General features: G+C 44.7%; 1 protein-coding gene across 1 annotated transcript in view; it reads right to left on the bottom strand.

Moving 5' to 3' along the window:
* The window catches only part of CHD7 (chromodomain helicase DNA binding protein 7), a 129336-nt gene that overhangs the window by 77006 nt on the left and 36790 nt on the right, over nt 1–15540 (bottom strand). Inside the window, exon 2 of the mRNA XM_068983916.1 lies at nt 10784–11214. Within this exon, the coding sequence (XP_068840017.1) occupies nt 10784–11214 (431 nt within the window). The remainder of the gene's footprint in view (nt 1–10783; nt 11215–15540) is intronic.

Genomic DNA, 15540 nt, shown 5'->3' with positions numbered 1-15540 from the left:
AGCACTGGCCTTGGCCCGGCGCCCCATCCACAAGCATGGCGAGGAAGACTGCATGGGGTCCCCCCCGAGTGGCCTCCGTGGAGAAGCCACGTCTGTCCTCATGCCTACCCTAGACTGGCTCTGCCCACCTCCTTCCCCACGCTCTGAGATGCGGTCCTGCCACCCAAAGAACGCCCGCAAACCCATCCTCCGGGCACCACCAGGGCAGCTGGCTTACAGGCAAACCTGACCTAGTCATTCTGCTGAAGTCCAGTCCCACGTGTATTGATGTCTGAGATTCTACACGCAGCTTTTACAGTCAGCGACGTGAGCTTTCTTTTTCTATTCTTCCCATGTCCTAAACCCCCCATCTTCCACCCTATGGATACACAGAAGCACTTTTGAAAGCATACACATGTCTCTTCAACCTCCACTGCCCCTCGCTTACTCATCTGCAAGGCTTAGGTGGACATCACTCACTCAGAGAACCATTTTCTGGCCACCAAAGTCTGGATTAGTCAGATCACACACCCTCTACATGCCACATGACATATCCCACACACAAGGGATATTTAAAACACACAACCCTGAGGGCTAACATGACTGCAATGCAGTGAAAGTGAAGTACTGTGTGTGTATCTTTTTCTCCAAATATCCTGTAAGCTCAAGAAGGAACTGTGTCTTATTTATCTCTGTATTCCTCATGTCTGGTCAGGTGAGGTTAGCTGAATGATTTAACTAAACAGTAAAAGTAACAGGGAAAACAAACACCTACACAGTCCGGACTATTTGCAGCTCAAGCTCTCTGGTTGCTAATGCATTTACGATAACCCCACATAGATTCTATCTTTACGAAGCTCAGTAAAGTAAGGCCAAAGTACTACCCAAATAGAGTGAAACCTAGCAATGCCTCAAACCCTGTACATCTTTATACTTCCCCTCTGTACTCACAAAAGTTCTTTCATTTCCTGATCCTTATCGCCCATCATTACTGGTGTGGCCGAGATGTAGGGCTGCCCCCTCGTGAAGCTGGGCGGGCCCCTGTATTCTTGGAAAGGTGACTTCTTTCTGGGGATGCTGCTGGGGGATGGCAGGGCCACTGTCCCTCCACCAGCTTTACTCACATGTCACGTTTCACCATGAGAGGAAGGTCATGGTGGTGGGCAGAAAGATGTGCTCAGGGGTCAATGGCTAAGTGACACTCAGGTCACCTTGACAGACCAAGCTCTAAAGTTCTGTTCCCTGCCCCATGTGATCAAAGCCTGCACCACCCTGATGAGAACTCCGAGAAGTAAGTGGTGGGTTCAGAGAGGAGGGATTTACAGGAAGGGATCAGCCCTTCAGAAGGATGGTATTCAGCGTGTGGCTGTAAGAGTTCACAGCCATGGGCCAAGGGATGGTCCCTGGAAAGGGGCTGGACACATAAATCCCAGCTTGGATACAGCACATGAACAATGAAGATTTTCTTTGGTGAGAAACAGTACAGGTTTTTTAAACAAGACTTTCATGCAAAAGACCAGGACTTACAGGAAAGCCAGCTAGCTGCCCTGGTTTGTTACAGAATGTAAACATCGACTAACATTAGCCTAAGGATCTAAGTCCTCCAAGGAAAGAAAGTTTGAAAAGGAACCATATTGTGGAACCAAATGGGATCAGAGGAATAGAGTCAGCTAGTGAAGCAGCTGAACAGCAGCAGGGATTCACCACACAGACCCTCAGACGGGACACGCTGGCGAAGGGCCTCCTCACATTGGGAAAAATCAACCGTGAGGTTTGTTAACATTAAACAGGCCTGTTTTCAGGAAATCAAGCCAAAGTGTCACACGACTACTGTCTTTTAGGAGAACAAAGAGTATTGAAACATATCCTTATATTTTACATACTCAAAAGGCTTTTCCATAAGAAACCGAATGTCATAGATGAGAAGTGAGCAACGTTCGTGGCGCAGGAAGGGTGTGACTTGTCATGATTCAGAAAGATCACATATGATACAATCCCTGAGCCACGAGGGTTGCAGGCTCAAGGCTGGTAGGAGGAAAGCGTCTGGCCTCTCAGCACATCTTCCTCTGAGTTTTTAAACAATAAAAAAGAAAATCAAAAGATAAAGAGGAAAATTAAAAAAAAGAGCAAGATAAAGGACTGAAAGTTCAAAAGGATCAATGAGGGCAACATAAAATGTGATATATCATGAAGTAAGGCCAACTCAATAAAATAAAAATGTTAAAGTCCTAAGATGTTTAAAAATTTTTATTTAATAGCTAAACTAGGATGTGATAAAAATGCGAGAGACAGAATAAACTAGTGAGGTAAGCGTGAAGACAAATTCTGCGTGACAGACAAGAAAACCATACATCAACACTTTCATAAGAAGGCCATCAGGGTTCCCTGGACCAAGGGCCCAGTGGTGGTCAGCAGCCAGTCCCAATGCTTGAGACTCCCCACAAGAAGAGTACCAGGGTGGGATGGGAGGACTGGAGCAAGGCCCCCTTTGCCCACAACCTCCCAGCAATCAGCGCTCAGGTGCTGAGCCACCCCCAACTACTCCTCAACGCCACCCACAAATTCTTCATCCCATGCTCCTGTTTGAGAAAGAGAAAGTTAGGAGAGCTGAGAAGTGAAGGAGAGGGAATTAGAGGAAAGAATTATGTTTTACTTCTGAACAACAAACTTCAATGACAATCAATAAACTTTTTAAGTTATTGATTATTTATTAACTTATTACTTTAAGTAGCTTTTAGAGCATCAACTACCCCCGAAGTACCTTAACTGTGCTAAATTTCTAGAAAGGGAATAGCAAAGAAGGATGGGAAAGATAGAGAAACCTAACCTGCTTTCATTTAAAATGTCTATTTCAGACTCAATACCACTCACCCTTGTATCTTTCTATCAAACTGTCCAAAACGGTCAAAGCAGTTACACGCTCAGCCTAGTAAGCAGCCATCCCAGGACCCGCCTAGCTCCAGAGCCCAGGTCCTGGGGAAAACCTCTCCTGGTAAATGTCTTCTGTTACTTGGACTCATCCCTGGGCAGGTTCCAATAACATAGAACTCTGTCCTAAGGAGGGGCTTCCCTGGTGGGTCAGATGGTTAAGAATCTGCCTGCAATGCAGGAGACCCGTCCTGGGTCAGGAAGACCCCCTGAAGAAGGCAATGGGCTACCCACTCCAGTATCCTTACCTGGAGAATCCCATGGACTGAGAAGCCTGGTGGGCTATAGTCCATGGGGTTGCAAAGAGGTGGACCCAACTGAGTAACTAACACTGCACTCTGTCCTGAGGAGAGCTCCAGCTGTCCATTTTATAAAGAAGAATGTTGAAGAAAAAAAAAAGAAATGAAACAGAAAGTACAGCAGAAAGTCCTCCTGAAAGAGCTAAACCCGTTTTTAATGTTGAATAGATTCTAGGTGTTGGGGAAAAGAAAGAAAAAAAAAAGACATCATGCAGTCACAAATTATCACTGAAAGACTAAAGGTTCCTGAGTTTTATGGACTGAATCAATGAGGGCTTCCCTGGTGGCTCAGTTAGTAAAGAGATCGCCTGCAAGGCAGAAGACCCAGGTTCGATCCCTGGGTCAGCAATATCCCCTGGAGAAGAAAATGGCAACCCACTCCAGTATTCTTGCCTGGTAATAATCCCACGGACAGAGGAGCCTGGTGGGCTATAATCCATGGGGTTGCAAAGAGTCAGACATGACTGAGGGACTAAACCACCATCAGAAGTAAGATGGAAGCAAAGTCTAGTAAGCTAATGTGTCATCGGATACCAGAAGCTCAGCAAACATCAGCATCAGCCCGAGGCTCTGCCTGGCACTGAGACACTGTGGAAAGGACTGGGCACACCACTCATCACACAACTAGGGCAGAAAGCAGGCCTTTCACTACCCTTCTACCATGGGATATTCTTCCAAGAGCCAGACAGCAGGGCCGGTATTTGGCAGCTTGTGCCAAGTCCTAAGATGCTTGTCTGTTTCATGAGCAGCATTCCCACGACCAGGACAGGGACAGTGAGGGTGGCGGTAGCAGCCAGACCCCAACTCCCCTAGATTCAAGAGCATCTTCTCTGATGCATCAGGGTGGCTAAAGTCAACCCCAGAGATGGGCAGCCCACTCTCGATGTAACTGGGTGAGGTCCAGAGGTGGAGAATTAGGCTCAGCAAATTTAAGGCCCATGAGGGAAAAAGAATAAATTTTACCACCCACCCAGACAGGAGAAGCAGAACTCCCACGACATTACACTGTTCCTACAGGAATCAGGGTACACATAAAATTAGTCATCTAATGGAAGTTCAAGGGTGTTATTTTTCTAAAATTAAAAGACAGAGAGCGAGAGACAGAGAAAGCAGTGTCTTTTTTCTTAATCCTATACCCTCCAGCTCCCTATTTGACATTGAGAGCTCAGTCACACAGGCATCTATGGGGAGGATAGCCGATGCAAGGACTGGCCTCTCACGTGCCTGATGCTCTCACAGTGGCTTCGCATCCAACATCCCACGGGGGCCTTTGGGCAGAAAACAACTAGCAGGGAGTGCTTTACATATCACGTGACAGGTTCAGCATCCGTACAAAACTTCATACTTCTCAAAAACGTTTGTTTCACAACCATAGAAATCTTTTAACAATAATTTTGGCACTAGTGGTAAAGAACCCGCCTGCCAATGCAGGAGACTTAAGAGATACCGAGTTCGATCCCTGGGTTGGAAAGAGCCTCTGGAGGAGGAAAAGGCAACCCACTCCAGAATTCCTGCCTGGAGAATCCCCACAGACAGAGGAGCCTGGAGGGCTACAGTCCATGGGGTCGCAAAGAATCTGACACGACTGAAGTGACTTAGCATGCACACGTGATTCCTCCTGCTCATCTTCCAACTCTGATGTCACCACCACATCTCCTATGCCCCACCCTAAAATCCCACTTAGGAAAGACTTCAGAGGAATGCGTCTCCAGGAAAACCACCCTTCACACCCATCCCTCTGCCTTCTAGGGCCTCCTCACCTCTGCTCTGATGGGTGCAGTGGGACCTACTGCACCTCCCCCACACAGACCACAGTGCCAGCAGGCCTTCACTCTTGAATTCTGCTGCAGCTCACTGGACAGGCAGGGCAAAACCCCCAGCAGGCCCAGTGTGGTCCATGCCTGCACTCAGCCCAGAGCATGAGTCAGCAGAACTTCTGTTAAGGGTCAGTGTTGCAGGGCCTCCCGTCCCCAGTAAGTGTAAATGGACTCAGGTACTGTCAGACGTCAGTCTGTACTGAAAAGCAGCTGACCACTCTCTCTCCCTGCTTGTCTTCATTTAAGATAAACCAGAAGGGGGAAATGTCATAATGTGGCCTGTCACTGGCACAGGAAAGGATCCCAGGTGGTTCTACTGAAGGAAAGAAGGATTTGGGATTAAGGAGACCCCATGGACATGTTTGCTCTCTTCTGACTTCTGAGTCCTTTTGGCTTCCCAGGAGGCCTTATTGGTAAGGAATTTGCCTGCCAATGCAGGAGACATGAGACATGGGTTTGATATCTGGGTCGGGAAGATCCCCTGGAGGAGGAAATGGCAACCCATTACAGTATTCTTGCTTGGAGAATCCCATGGACAGAGGAGCCTGGCCGGCTACAGTCCATGGGGTTGCAAAGAGTCGGACATGACTGACCGCATACATGGCCCGTTTATCAAAGAGAAGACAATCTTTGAGATCAGCAGGTAAGGGGGTACCTGGCCACACCCCTGTCCCAGAGCTTGGATGTACTGACCAGGAGCAGACAGTGCAGGCCCGTGGGCAGGCAGATCGCATGATGTTCATGAGAAGTTCTTAATCCTCACCAACACCGAAAGGGCTCAACAGTCCCTTTGTGACCACATGCTAGAGAAACCTATACCCACTTGAGGCACAGCATCTAAAACAGCTAATTCCGTCTGAACAGCTATTCAGTGTCTTAGGTCAAAACCAAGTCACAGCATGTGAGTAGAAGAAAGAACAAAGAAACAGAAGAAGAAGAGCTGCTGGCTTAATTCAGTTTATCCGATGGGGAGATACCTATCGAGCAATTCTGTACTTATCAGTAAAATGAGTTTAATGGTTTGTTTTGTGTGCAAATAATTCTACCTGTTTCAGAGCACACTATAAAATATGTATTAGTTGGTTGAAATACACCACCACTGGGCTTGCTGACTGAATGACTGAATAAAAGTATTTCTCAGGTAAATGTTGCTACTCTCTAGGATCATAATTGAGAAGACAGTATCTGAAAAGCTACCGTTGTTAGAAGAAAGTCACAACATAAATATTAATGAAAGTGTCGTATGCAAAAAAATACAGTTTACGTGTTTACTTAATATATCTTTCTAAAACAAGAACAGTATGGTTGCTTTCCACTTTAAAATATCTTCACTCTTAATTGAGAAGTAGCATTTTTAGCTTCCTACTAACTTTAATACTTGGGGGGAGGGGCGCAGAGAGGGGAGCAAGGAGTCAGATGAATTCCTAGAAACTGCACCAGAAGCGAATCTCCATGGCTTCTTTGAACTGAAGCTTCAACAGTCAAGTCACACCCTTTGGCCAAGTTCCCTTCTTTATGTACATTCAAAGAATCTTTATATAGCTAAACGCACTACTAAATCCTTCAAAGTCATTCAAAGGAAGCACTTCCTCCAAATTTTCCCTTTGCACAAGGCCCAAGCACACACAACAGAAAATGCATTGAAGGGAAGGCCACAAATCCTCGGAATTTCAGCTCTGTGACCCCTTCCGTATGCAAAAGAGTATCCTTTCCAAGCCACAAATGTCTGAGCCCTTATTTTCAATATTCTCTGACAATATTAGAAGGCTATAAAGACACCTGGAGAGCTCACAGGAAAAACATGTGGAAAAATATATATTTAAGGTAAAACGGAAAGGGGGAAGAAAGATATAGCTCTAACTAGAAAAGAGGAATATGGCCCGTACTTTTTTTCCCCTCATTAAGATATTAAGTGACTCTTTCTGAAATGCTGACACCTTTTTCTGTTTCCCTACTGTTCTACTATGCAGGGTTTCCCTGGCGACTCAGCAGTGAAAGAATATGCCTGCAATGCAGGAGATGCAGGTTCGATCCCTGGGTCAGGAAGATCCCCTGGAGAAGGAAGTGACAACCCACTCCAGTATTTTTGCCTGGGAAATCTCATGAATAGAGGAGCCCGAGGAGCTAAATTCCATGAGCTTGCAAAGAGTCAGAAGTGATGACCAAACCACCACCACTGTATGTAACAGCTTCTGGACAGTTCTTTTAGGTTCCCCTGAATAGGCAAGACAGATTCAATCATATGTTGTTGCCAAAAGGGCCAGTTTGCTGGAATGGCCACAAATTTAAGCCTCAGAGACTCAAAGGAATGAAGTGGGAGGACAGGTTGAGAGAATGAAGCCGTGGAAGCACACAGGAAAACTGGTCCCACTGAAGACAACCATCCTTTCTCACGTGCTATGTTAGCACAAGTGTGTCAATGACGCAAAGCCATTTCTCTGCTGCCTGGACACAATGTAGACCACTAACGGGTCACTGCTGTCACCAGACACTCAGAGCATGAGCTTGTTACCAGAAATCTTGCGAGTGACCCAGTAGAGAGGGCCAAACGGGAGAGATGTGAGCGGTTCTACAGTAACTGTTTCCTTCCATTTCTGTTTATCCCTTCTGTTCCAGCCCTCTGTAGGAGAATTATTTTCTGTATAAACAAATTCATCAAGTTAACTTATTCAAGGATGGAAATAACTGGTATCACATAACGTTCTGCAAAACAAAATTGCCACTGCTGTATTCCAGGGCTTACAGCAACCTGCTCCAGCAATTCAACCCCAGCACTGACATAACCCAAACCTCCCATTACCTTCATCACTGCATATTCAATTTACATAATTATTCTGCTATGCTATTCAGAATTTACATGCAGTTGTGTGCAATCTGCTTATCCTTGCTTGGGGGACACTTTTTCCTTCCTAGCCTTAAACAAAACCACAACTCGAGTGTCTCTGTTCACCTGACCAGCAGAAACACTGCAGCTCAACAAAACAATGGGTTGGCTGGTTAATTAAGAATGACACTCCCCGTTCGGTTACCATATTCTCAGACAGCCACGCTCACCAGACCATCAACAACAGGAAAACCTCTCTCAGGCACGTCCTCACCACACTTCATCCTAAGTTGGCAAGTGGCCGGTTAAGAAGTCAAGTCACTGGTGGCCCTTCTGGTGGCCCCCATGTCTCCAGGGCATGCCCCCTCCCCACTGGCATTCTCCAGATACTATAGAAGGTCTCCCATCAGTTACTGTCACACCACTTGGGGGAGAACAATTGTCACCTATGGCAGCCATTGACAGAGACTACTAGTCACAAGAAAAAAAAAAAAGTACTAGGCTTTCTTCTTGGGAGAAGATAATCACACACCTTCCTCCTGCTGAAAGCCTGTGACTCTAGGGCACGGCTGCCACTCAGTCTCAACCATGCTGACCGCTCCCTATGCACAGACACATGTCAGGCTGGGTGGCCAAGGCCACAGACGAGCATCACCGAAGGGTCTTCTGAAGATAAAGGCACAGTCTGTACCTGCACCAAGGAGGTGGGGGAGGGGCCTGGAAAGACTGAATTTGATGCTCCAAGCTCCTAATGGTTGTTTATGGCAACTAGGGACATTTCAACAAGTTTCACTGTTAAAACAAAATAATTTAGTATCTTCCCCAACCTTGGAGAAGGAAACAGCAACCCACTCCAATAATCTTGCCTAAAACATCCATGGACAGAGGAGCCTGGCAGGCTACAGTCCATGGGTTCACACACTGTAGCGAGTAGAATAGGACATGACTTAGCAACTAAACAACGTATCCTACATGGCCTAAAGATGTGCTAAAGTCCATTTTTAAAGACAGGGTCAGTCTGAGGTAGACTGAGAGCTTCAAAGAACACAGCTGGGAATTGATGACCAGTATCCAAGATAGAGTGAGGTTTTTTAAATCAATTATTACCATTAGGTAATAAACTCAAAACACTAAGATAAAAATTGAAGACAGATATATTTTGAGGCTAGTTTTGGTGATATATTTTCTGAACTCCAGAAAACTTCTTGAGACCACACACTCTTTCACATTTTAAGTTTAAAAAAAAAAACTTTCTTTTTAGATTTTGCAGAAATAAAGCACATGCCTCTTCCTACCAAAAGCACAACACTCAGATTTAAGTAACTATATTTTTAAAACCCCCTTCAGAAATCAGACCGAAATTCTAACAGCATCCTCTTGGCTCACATCCCTGTCTTAACATAGTACCTGCAAATAGTAAGCCCCCAATAAAATATTTCTTAAGTAAATGAAAACGAAACTTATAATGGATTGTGAGTTTAGAAGAGTGTTTGTACAGAGGAAAAAAATTAAGGCTTTCAACTAAGAAACCACATACCAAGGCATCAAAGAATGCTCGTAAGTAAATGCAAACATCAAGTTACCTATTAGACCCGATTATTGAATATATGGTTCTCCATATCTACAAGGAAGTGGTCCCAGGATCCTGGCAGATACCAGAATCCAAGGATACTCAAGTCCCTTGTGGAGGGTGAACTGTAACTCGGTTATTTGGGCACCATACATAGCACTGACAACAAAAGGTTTTCTTTTAAGTACTATGATTCAAATTTACACTACATAATAATGCATTGGGTTGTTTAGATATTTTCAGCAGGAAACTGAAAATCCCAGTTTGTCCTTCCGCTTTGCAGCATCTCTCTAGCCACAGAAACCACGCCCTCTTTGTGTACCTGCTCTTGATACACAGGATCGCCCACAAGCCCAAGGCTGCCTGGCCCGCAAGCTCGCAATGCGGGGATCCAGTGCCCTCAGCCTCAGGGCTGACTACGCACGTCCGCCACACGCATGCACATTCACACGTGGGGGGTTACGGGGGGTGCGTATTTTCTACACGAGTTTTACAAACAGGTTCGGGGTAACCAAGTCTGACCATACTTCCATCTGGAAACTATATTTTATAACATGAGCCATATTCTGAAAAATAGATTCAGATGTTTGGAACTGGTTCAGAACAGTTGTAAGAAATGTTCAGTACAAATGAAAAAAATTAGTCTTCAATGTCTTTTCCTCTCAGTTTTTCTTACTGAATAAATATGCCTCCTGGGGGGTCAGAGAGTTGGTGGGGAAGTACGGAGGGGAAGGAGGGCGTGTAGGAGGCTTTTCCCCTAGAACCTAAACTACATGGTCTTATCCGAGGCATATCTAATGGGTAACTGCTCTTTGATTTGTCCCATGTCGCCCACTAGGATCTCCACCCTGCCCCTGGAAGGCTCACTCTGCCTGCCAAATGGGGAGAATTAATTCTCCTGTTTCAACTTCTTGGAAGGACTGAAAGGCCTGCTGAAATATAGTGACTCGCCTGGCTTCTATAATCCTCCTTACCCAGTTTGGCATTGTTGCTGAAAATGAGGTTGGTGGTCTAAGCTTACAAAAAATTATGCTGGTAACCTGGTTCTATTTGTTAAATGCCAGGTTTTCATAAAAATATAAGACAGTGATTTTAAATAAGAAACTATTCTTCACCCAGTAATATTTCTAAAAATCTACCACCTGAATCAACAACTCATAATAATGGGAGTCCTAAATTTTAGAATGCGTTAACACCTTCACTTGTTAGTTTCGGTGTGAGAGAAAGAAGCTTAACAGTAAGGACAAAAATCAGAGTGACCCCCACCCTTGAGCTGCCCCCTCTCCCCCCCGCATCCCACAGGTTGTAACTGTTTGGTGCTTGTGTCTCTACTGTTTGGTGGCGGGTGTTTCTGCCCGCAGCCTACCTTGACTTTTTGCTGGATTTGGGTTTTGGCGTGGCAGTTTTTACTTTCTTTTCCTTTGGCTCTTTGGGAATCTTAGGGGCTTTCGGGGTCTTGGGTTCCTTGGGCTCTTTTTTCTCCTTGGGTTCTTTCAGTTCCTTGGGATCTTTTTTTGCCTTCGGCCTTTTCTTTTTCTTTTTCTCTTCTTGGGACCCGTCTAGTGAGTTCCTGTTTAGTTCTTGGTTATCAACCCCACCAGGGAAGTCATCTTTACCAAAGTTTTTACTGGGATCCTCTGCAACAATGTGGTTGTTCTTCTTTTTCTTCTTCTTTTGCTGTGGCTGCTGTTCTATCGATGGCAGGTAATCATCACTCTTCACTAGCTGAGCGTTCGGTCCACTAACCTGAGTCATATCCGGCACTGGTTTCTCTAGAAAGGGCTCCGATGGAGAATGCTAAGAGACACAAATAGGAATTGAAATTAGTTTATCATTCTTCGTAGTTTAGAAAGGAACTGAAAGTTAGTGCTGATAGTTCTCAAACTTACTCTACACTCAAGGCAGCAAACTTAACCCACTATACAGTTGTGAAACTTATCATTTTGTCTCATCCAAAAAAAAACAGATTTCTTCAACAAGAAAGCTTTTAAATGAATAGAGTTAAAGTGAGCAACTTAGTCATACAGTTAAAAAAAAAAAAAATTCTGTTCAGGAGAGAAAATTTCTCATTCAATTTAAAGACACTTTCCATGTCCTTAGCACCTGTGTAGGAACTGATGAAGGATGAAACAGCAGCAAAAGCTAAGCCACAAAGATGGAATTCAAGTGGAATTCTCCCCATGCAGGAAAGGGAAATTAAAGATGGATAATCAAGTCACTTTTAAAAACAGCAGGCAAACTGAGCACTGTAAGAATCAGATATTGTGAAAGTTTGAAGTCCAAGTATAAACACACAAATCTTATACAGTACAAGTCATTTCTAATTTAAATGACATTCAAATGTCAAATTAAAAGCATACATGCCAGCTTATACGTGGACAGGACTTCCCTCATAGCTCAGTCGGTTAAGAATCTGCCTGCAATGCAGGAGACCCAGGTTCAATTCCTGGTTTGGGAAGATCCCCTAGAGAGGGAAATGGCAACTCACTCCATTATTCTTGCTTGGAGAAACCCATGGACAGAGGAGCCTGGCAGGCTACAGTTTATAGAGTCTCAAGAGTCTAACACAACTGAGCAACTAAGCACACACATACCAGCTGAATAATTTGGGGTTGGTTAGATTTCTGGTACTGACAGGCAAAGAAGATAATGTTTTTATTAAGCTATTAAAGCTTCACATTTCCAAATCTCACACAGGAAGGGAGGGAAGAAGGGAGGCAGGGGCAGAAAGAGTAAGAGATTCCCCCAAACAGTCAATCTGACATGACTTGCAGATGTTTTTTTTTTTTTAAGCAGGAGATTTTTAACATCCACTAGGACCGTATCCCGGAGAAGGCAATGGCACCCCACTCCAGTACTCTTGCCTGGAAAACCCCATGGATGGAGGAGCCTGGTAGGCTGCAGTCCATGGGGTCACAAAGAGTCGGACAAGACTGAGCGACTTCACTTTCACTTTTCACTTTCATGCACTGGAGAAGGAAACGGCAGCCCACTCCAGTGTTCTTGCCTGGAGAATCCCGGGGATGGTGGAGCCTGGTGGGCTGCCGTCTATGGGGTCGCGCAGAGTCAGACAAGGCTGATGCGACTTAGCAGCAGCAGGACCATATCCAGAGATGGTCTTAAATACTGTGGAGAATACCAACACCTGGGACAGAATGCTGACAACAGGGATAGAGGACAACCTGTCTCCACTGTAAACTATGACATCTAATGCACCTTTACATTTCAACGCAATTCTTGAAAATGTTACATCTACAAGCGTCATTCATTTTCTGCCTTTTTCGTATGCTTCTCCAGACACTGGATAGTAACTATAATATAAAGAGCAACAGTAGTAACAGCCACAAGTGTGCATGGAAAACTACCACGTGGTGGGCCTGTGCTAGGTAAGCACTTTAGTCTGGGACACTGTTCGATCCCTGCGCCAGCCTGGAGAGCTCTCTGTGGACATAGACACATTCATGTGATGCATGTACCCAAGAGCGATAGAGGCAAGTGACAGAACTGGGGCCTGTGCCCGCCCACACGATCCCAAGAGAGGAGCCGCCAGAGAGGCCAGGTCTGCAGGGGATGTGAGAGGAGCTCAGATTGCAATTCAGATTCCAATACAACCAAAATGTGATCATGTACCCCTGTTTTTCAGAAAAGAAGTAGAATTTGAGGAGGCTGGGTGGCTACCCGAGGCCACAAGGGTGGGGGGCCCGAGGTGTCATCTGAATCTAGGTTTCCTACTAAATCCAGCGCTCCTCTGCCTGGCTCCTGAAACCTCACCCAGAGGCCTCATCCTCATGGGAAAGGTACTGCAACTTCACTTTCTTCCCAGTGTTCAGTGACCCTCCAAAAACTCAAAGAGAAGAAACCACTGCCAGGAAAGAAACTGGTTGTTCTGTTCCCACTAAAAGCTGCTACAGTTACCGGAGGAGCCTACATCCAGTTCTGCAGCTGCGCTGGTGTAAGAGAAACAGCCGGAGTTAGAGTTGTGAGATGAGAGAGCACATTCTAATCCGAACCCTGCCATGAGGTGTATTATCTGGGGGGAATCATGTCACTTTTTCTTCCTCGGCAAAAGGAAGCATTTATCCCAAAGACTCTTCCAACATCCTACGATACTAGAAAATCTTCAAATACATACTGCTGTTTCTTGGTCAGAGCTGAGAGGGGAAGACCCTGAAGGGGAGAGGGGAAGACCCTGAAGGAGAGTGGGGAAACCCTGGGGGAGAGAGGGGAAGACCCTGGAGGACGCACAGGAGGAGACTGGAGCCAGGGCAGAAGAGTGGGGATGCACGCAGCTGCAGGGCCCGCCCAGTGGTGACAAAATGAGCACATCCTGGCAAACATTACCCACCTGCCCTGACAAACGCTTTCAGCAAACACCAACCGAGGACCTAACCGAACTGTCAGTGGCTGACATTCACAGCAACATGGATGAACCTTGAGATCATCATAGTGAGCGAAGTAAGTCAGACAGAGGAGAAATATCTTATGACATCCCTTATATACAGGATCTAAAAAGAAATTATACCATTGAACTTATTTACAAAACACAAAAGAGACTCACAGACTTAGAGAATAAACTTATGGCTGATGGGGAGAAGAATGGGGAGAAGGAATAGTTAGGGAGTTTGGGGTGAAGAGGTACACACTGTTATATTTAAAATGGTTAACCAACAAGGACTTGCTATATAGTGCAGGGAACTCCGCTCAATGCTATGTGGCAGCCCGGAAGGGTCGGAAGTTTGGGAGAGAATGGATACAAGGATATATATGGCTGAGTCCCTTTGTTATTCACCTGAAACTCACAACACTGTTTGTTTATCACCTATATCCCAATACAAAATTAAAAGTTTTTTTTTTAATTTTAGTATCTGAGAATTAATGGGATCTGATTCAACAGTTTTACTATATCTAAGTTGCTAGAGTAGAACTAATTGTTAAATATTATTTACTTGTGTAAGTACAATGGAAAAAGCCAGATCTTATCATAAGACACATGGAGATCAAACTTATTTGGGACAAGCTATTTGTCAGGAAATGGAAGACAAGGCATTTCCTGGAAAGGGAAGGAAAGAGGAAAGTCTCTGAGTAAACAGTGCTTACAGCTTAGAATGGTGAATTAATTCCAGGTATGCGTACCTTTCTCTAATCTGCATGGCATTAACTAGGGTAACCAGATGCCAGCTTCCGATGAGAGATACCTGTTCCATGGATGTGAGTCAGAAAAAGCATATAACACATAATACCAGAAGTCGGAAAATTCATCTGCACTTTAGCATACAAATCATTTTGGATGCTCCTTTCAGTAACAAATGAAGCCATAAATTAGTATCCCTTAAAAATTTAATCGTCTGTAAGAAGAGGTGGGGGGGGGGGTGGAATGTAAAGACCAAATACAAAAAAGATATGAAGGCTGTTTGATAGGCAGCAGAATTCTGTTTGAACACTGCTTGAAGTCGGGTGGGAAAGGTGCTCAGAAATATTATAGTGTTTACCAGACCCACATCTCCTTAAATCTTTTAGAGAAAAGCTGTTTTTGTAAACATTTAACAAAGAACAGATGGCCTGCCTTAATCATGCAGGGGAAAAAACCTGGAGCTCAGAGTAATACCCTGACAAAGTCTCCCAGGTCCAGCCCCCTCACCCCCCCTACACACACCCAAACGCATGGTACAGTCTTCTCTAATGCTATTTAATTTTACAGCAGACATTTTCCCATCATTTCCCACTGCCTGACAGGTAATCAATGCCATTAACATCTGATATCACCATATAGGGCATTCCTAAAACCTCTCATTTATTAGGGTAAATGCAGAGAATGTTAGATACCAAAGGTATTTTGAAATACACCCTTTAGGACTTCCTGCTTAACACACTTTCTATCATAGTTCCATGTGCCTGTTGGAGAATTATGGAACTTGGAAGGACTGTGCCATGCACTTTCCGAACTGAAATAGAGTAACTGATATTTGAACAATAAATAAAAATCATCCAAGGTGTGTGTGCTATCCAAAAAAATTACCATAAACTGAAGATGATTTTTATCAACTCTATGTTTCATGAACATATAAATTAGGCAAACACATTAACAAGTTTCCTCATGTAAAACAGCAGAACAGACTGTAAATT

This window comes from Capricornis sumatraensis, chromosome 11, assembly GCF_032405125.1.
Source record: "Capricornis sumatraensis isolate serow.1 chromosome 11, serow.2, whole genome shotgun sequence".
NCBI classification, from domain to species: Eukaryota; Metazoa; Chordata; class Mammalia; order Artiodactyla; family Bovidae; genus Capricornis; species Capricornis sumatraensis.
This window is presented reverse-complemented; position numbering and strand designations above follow the sequence as displayed.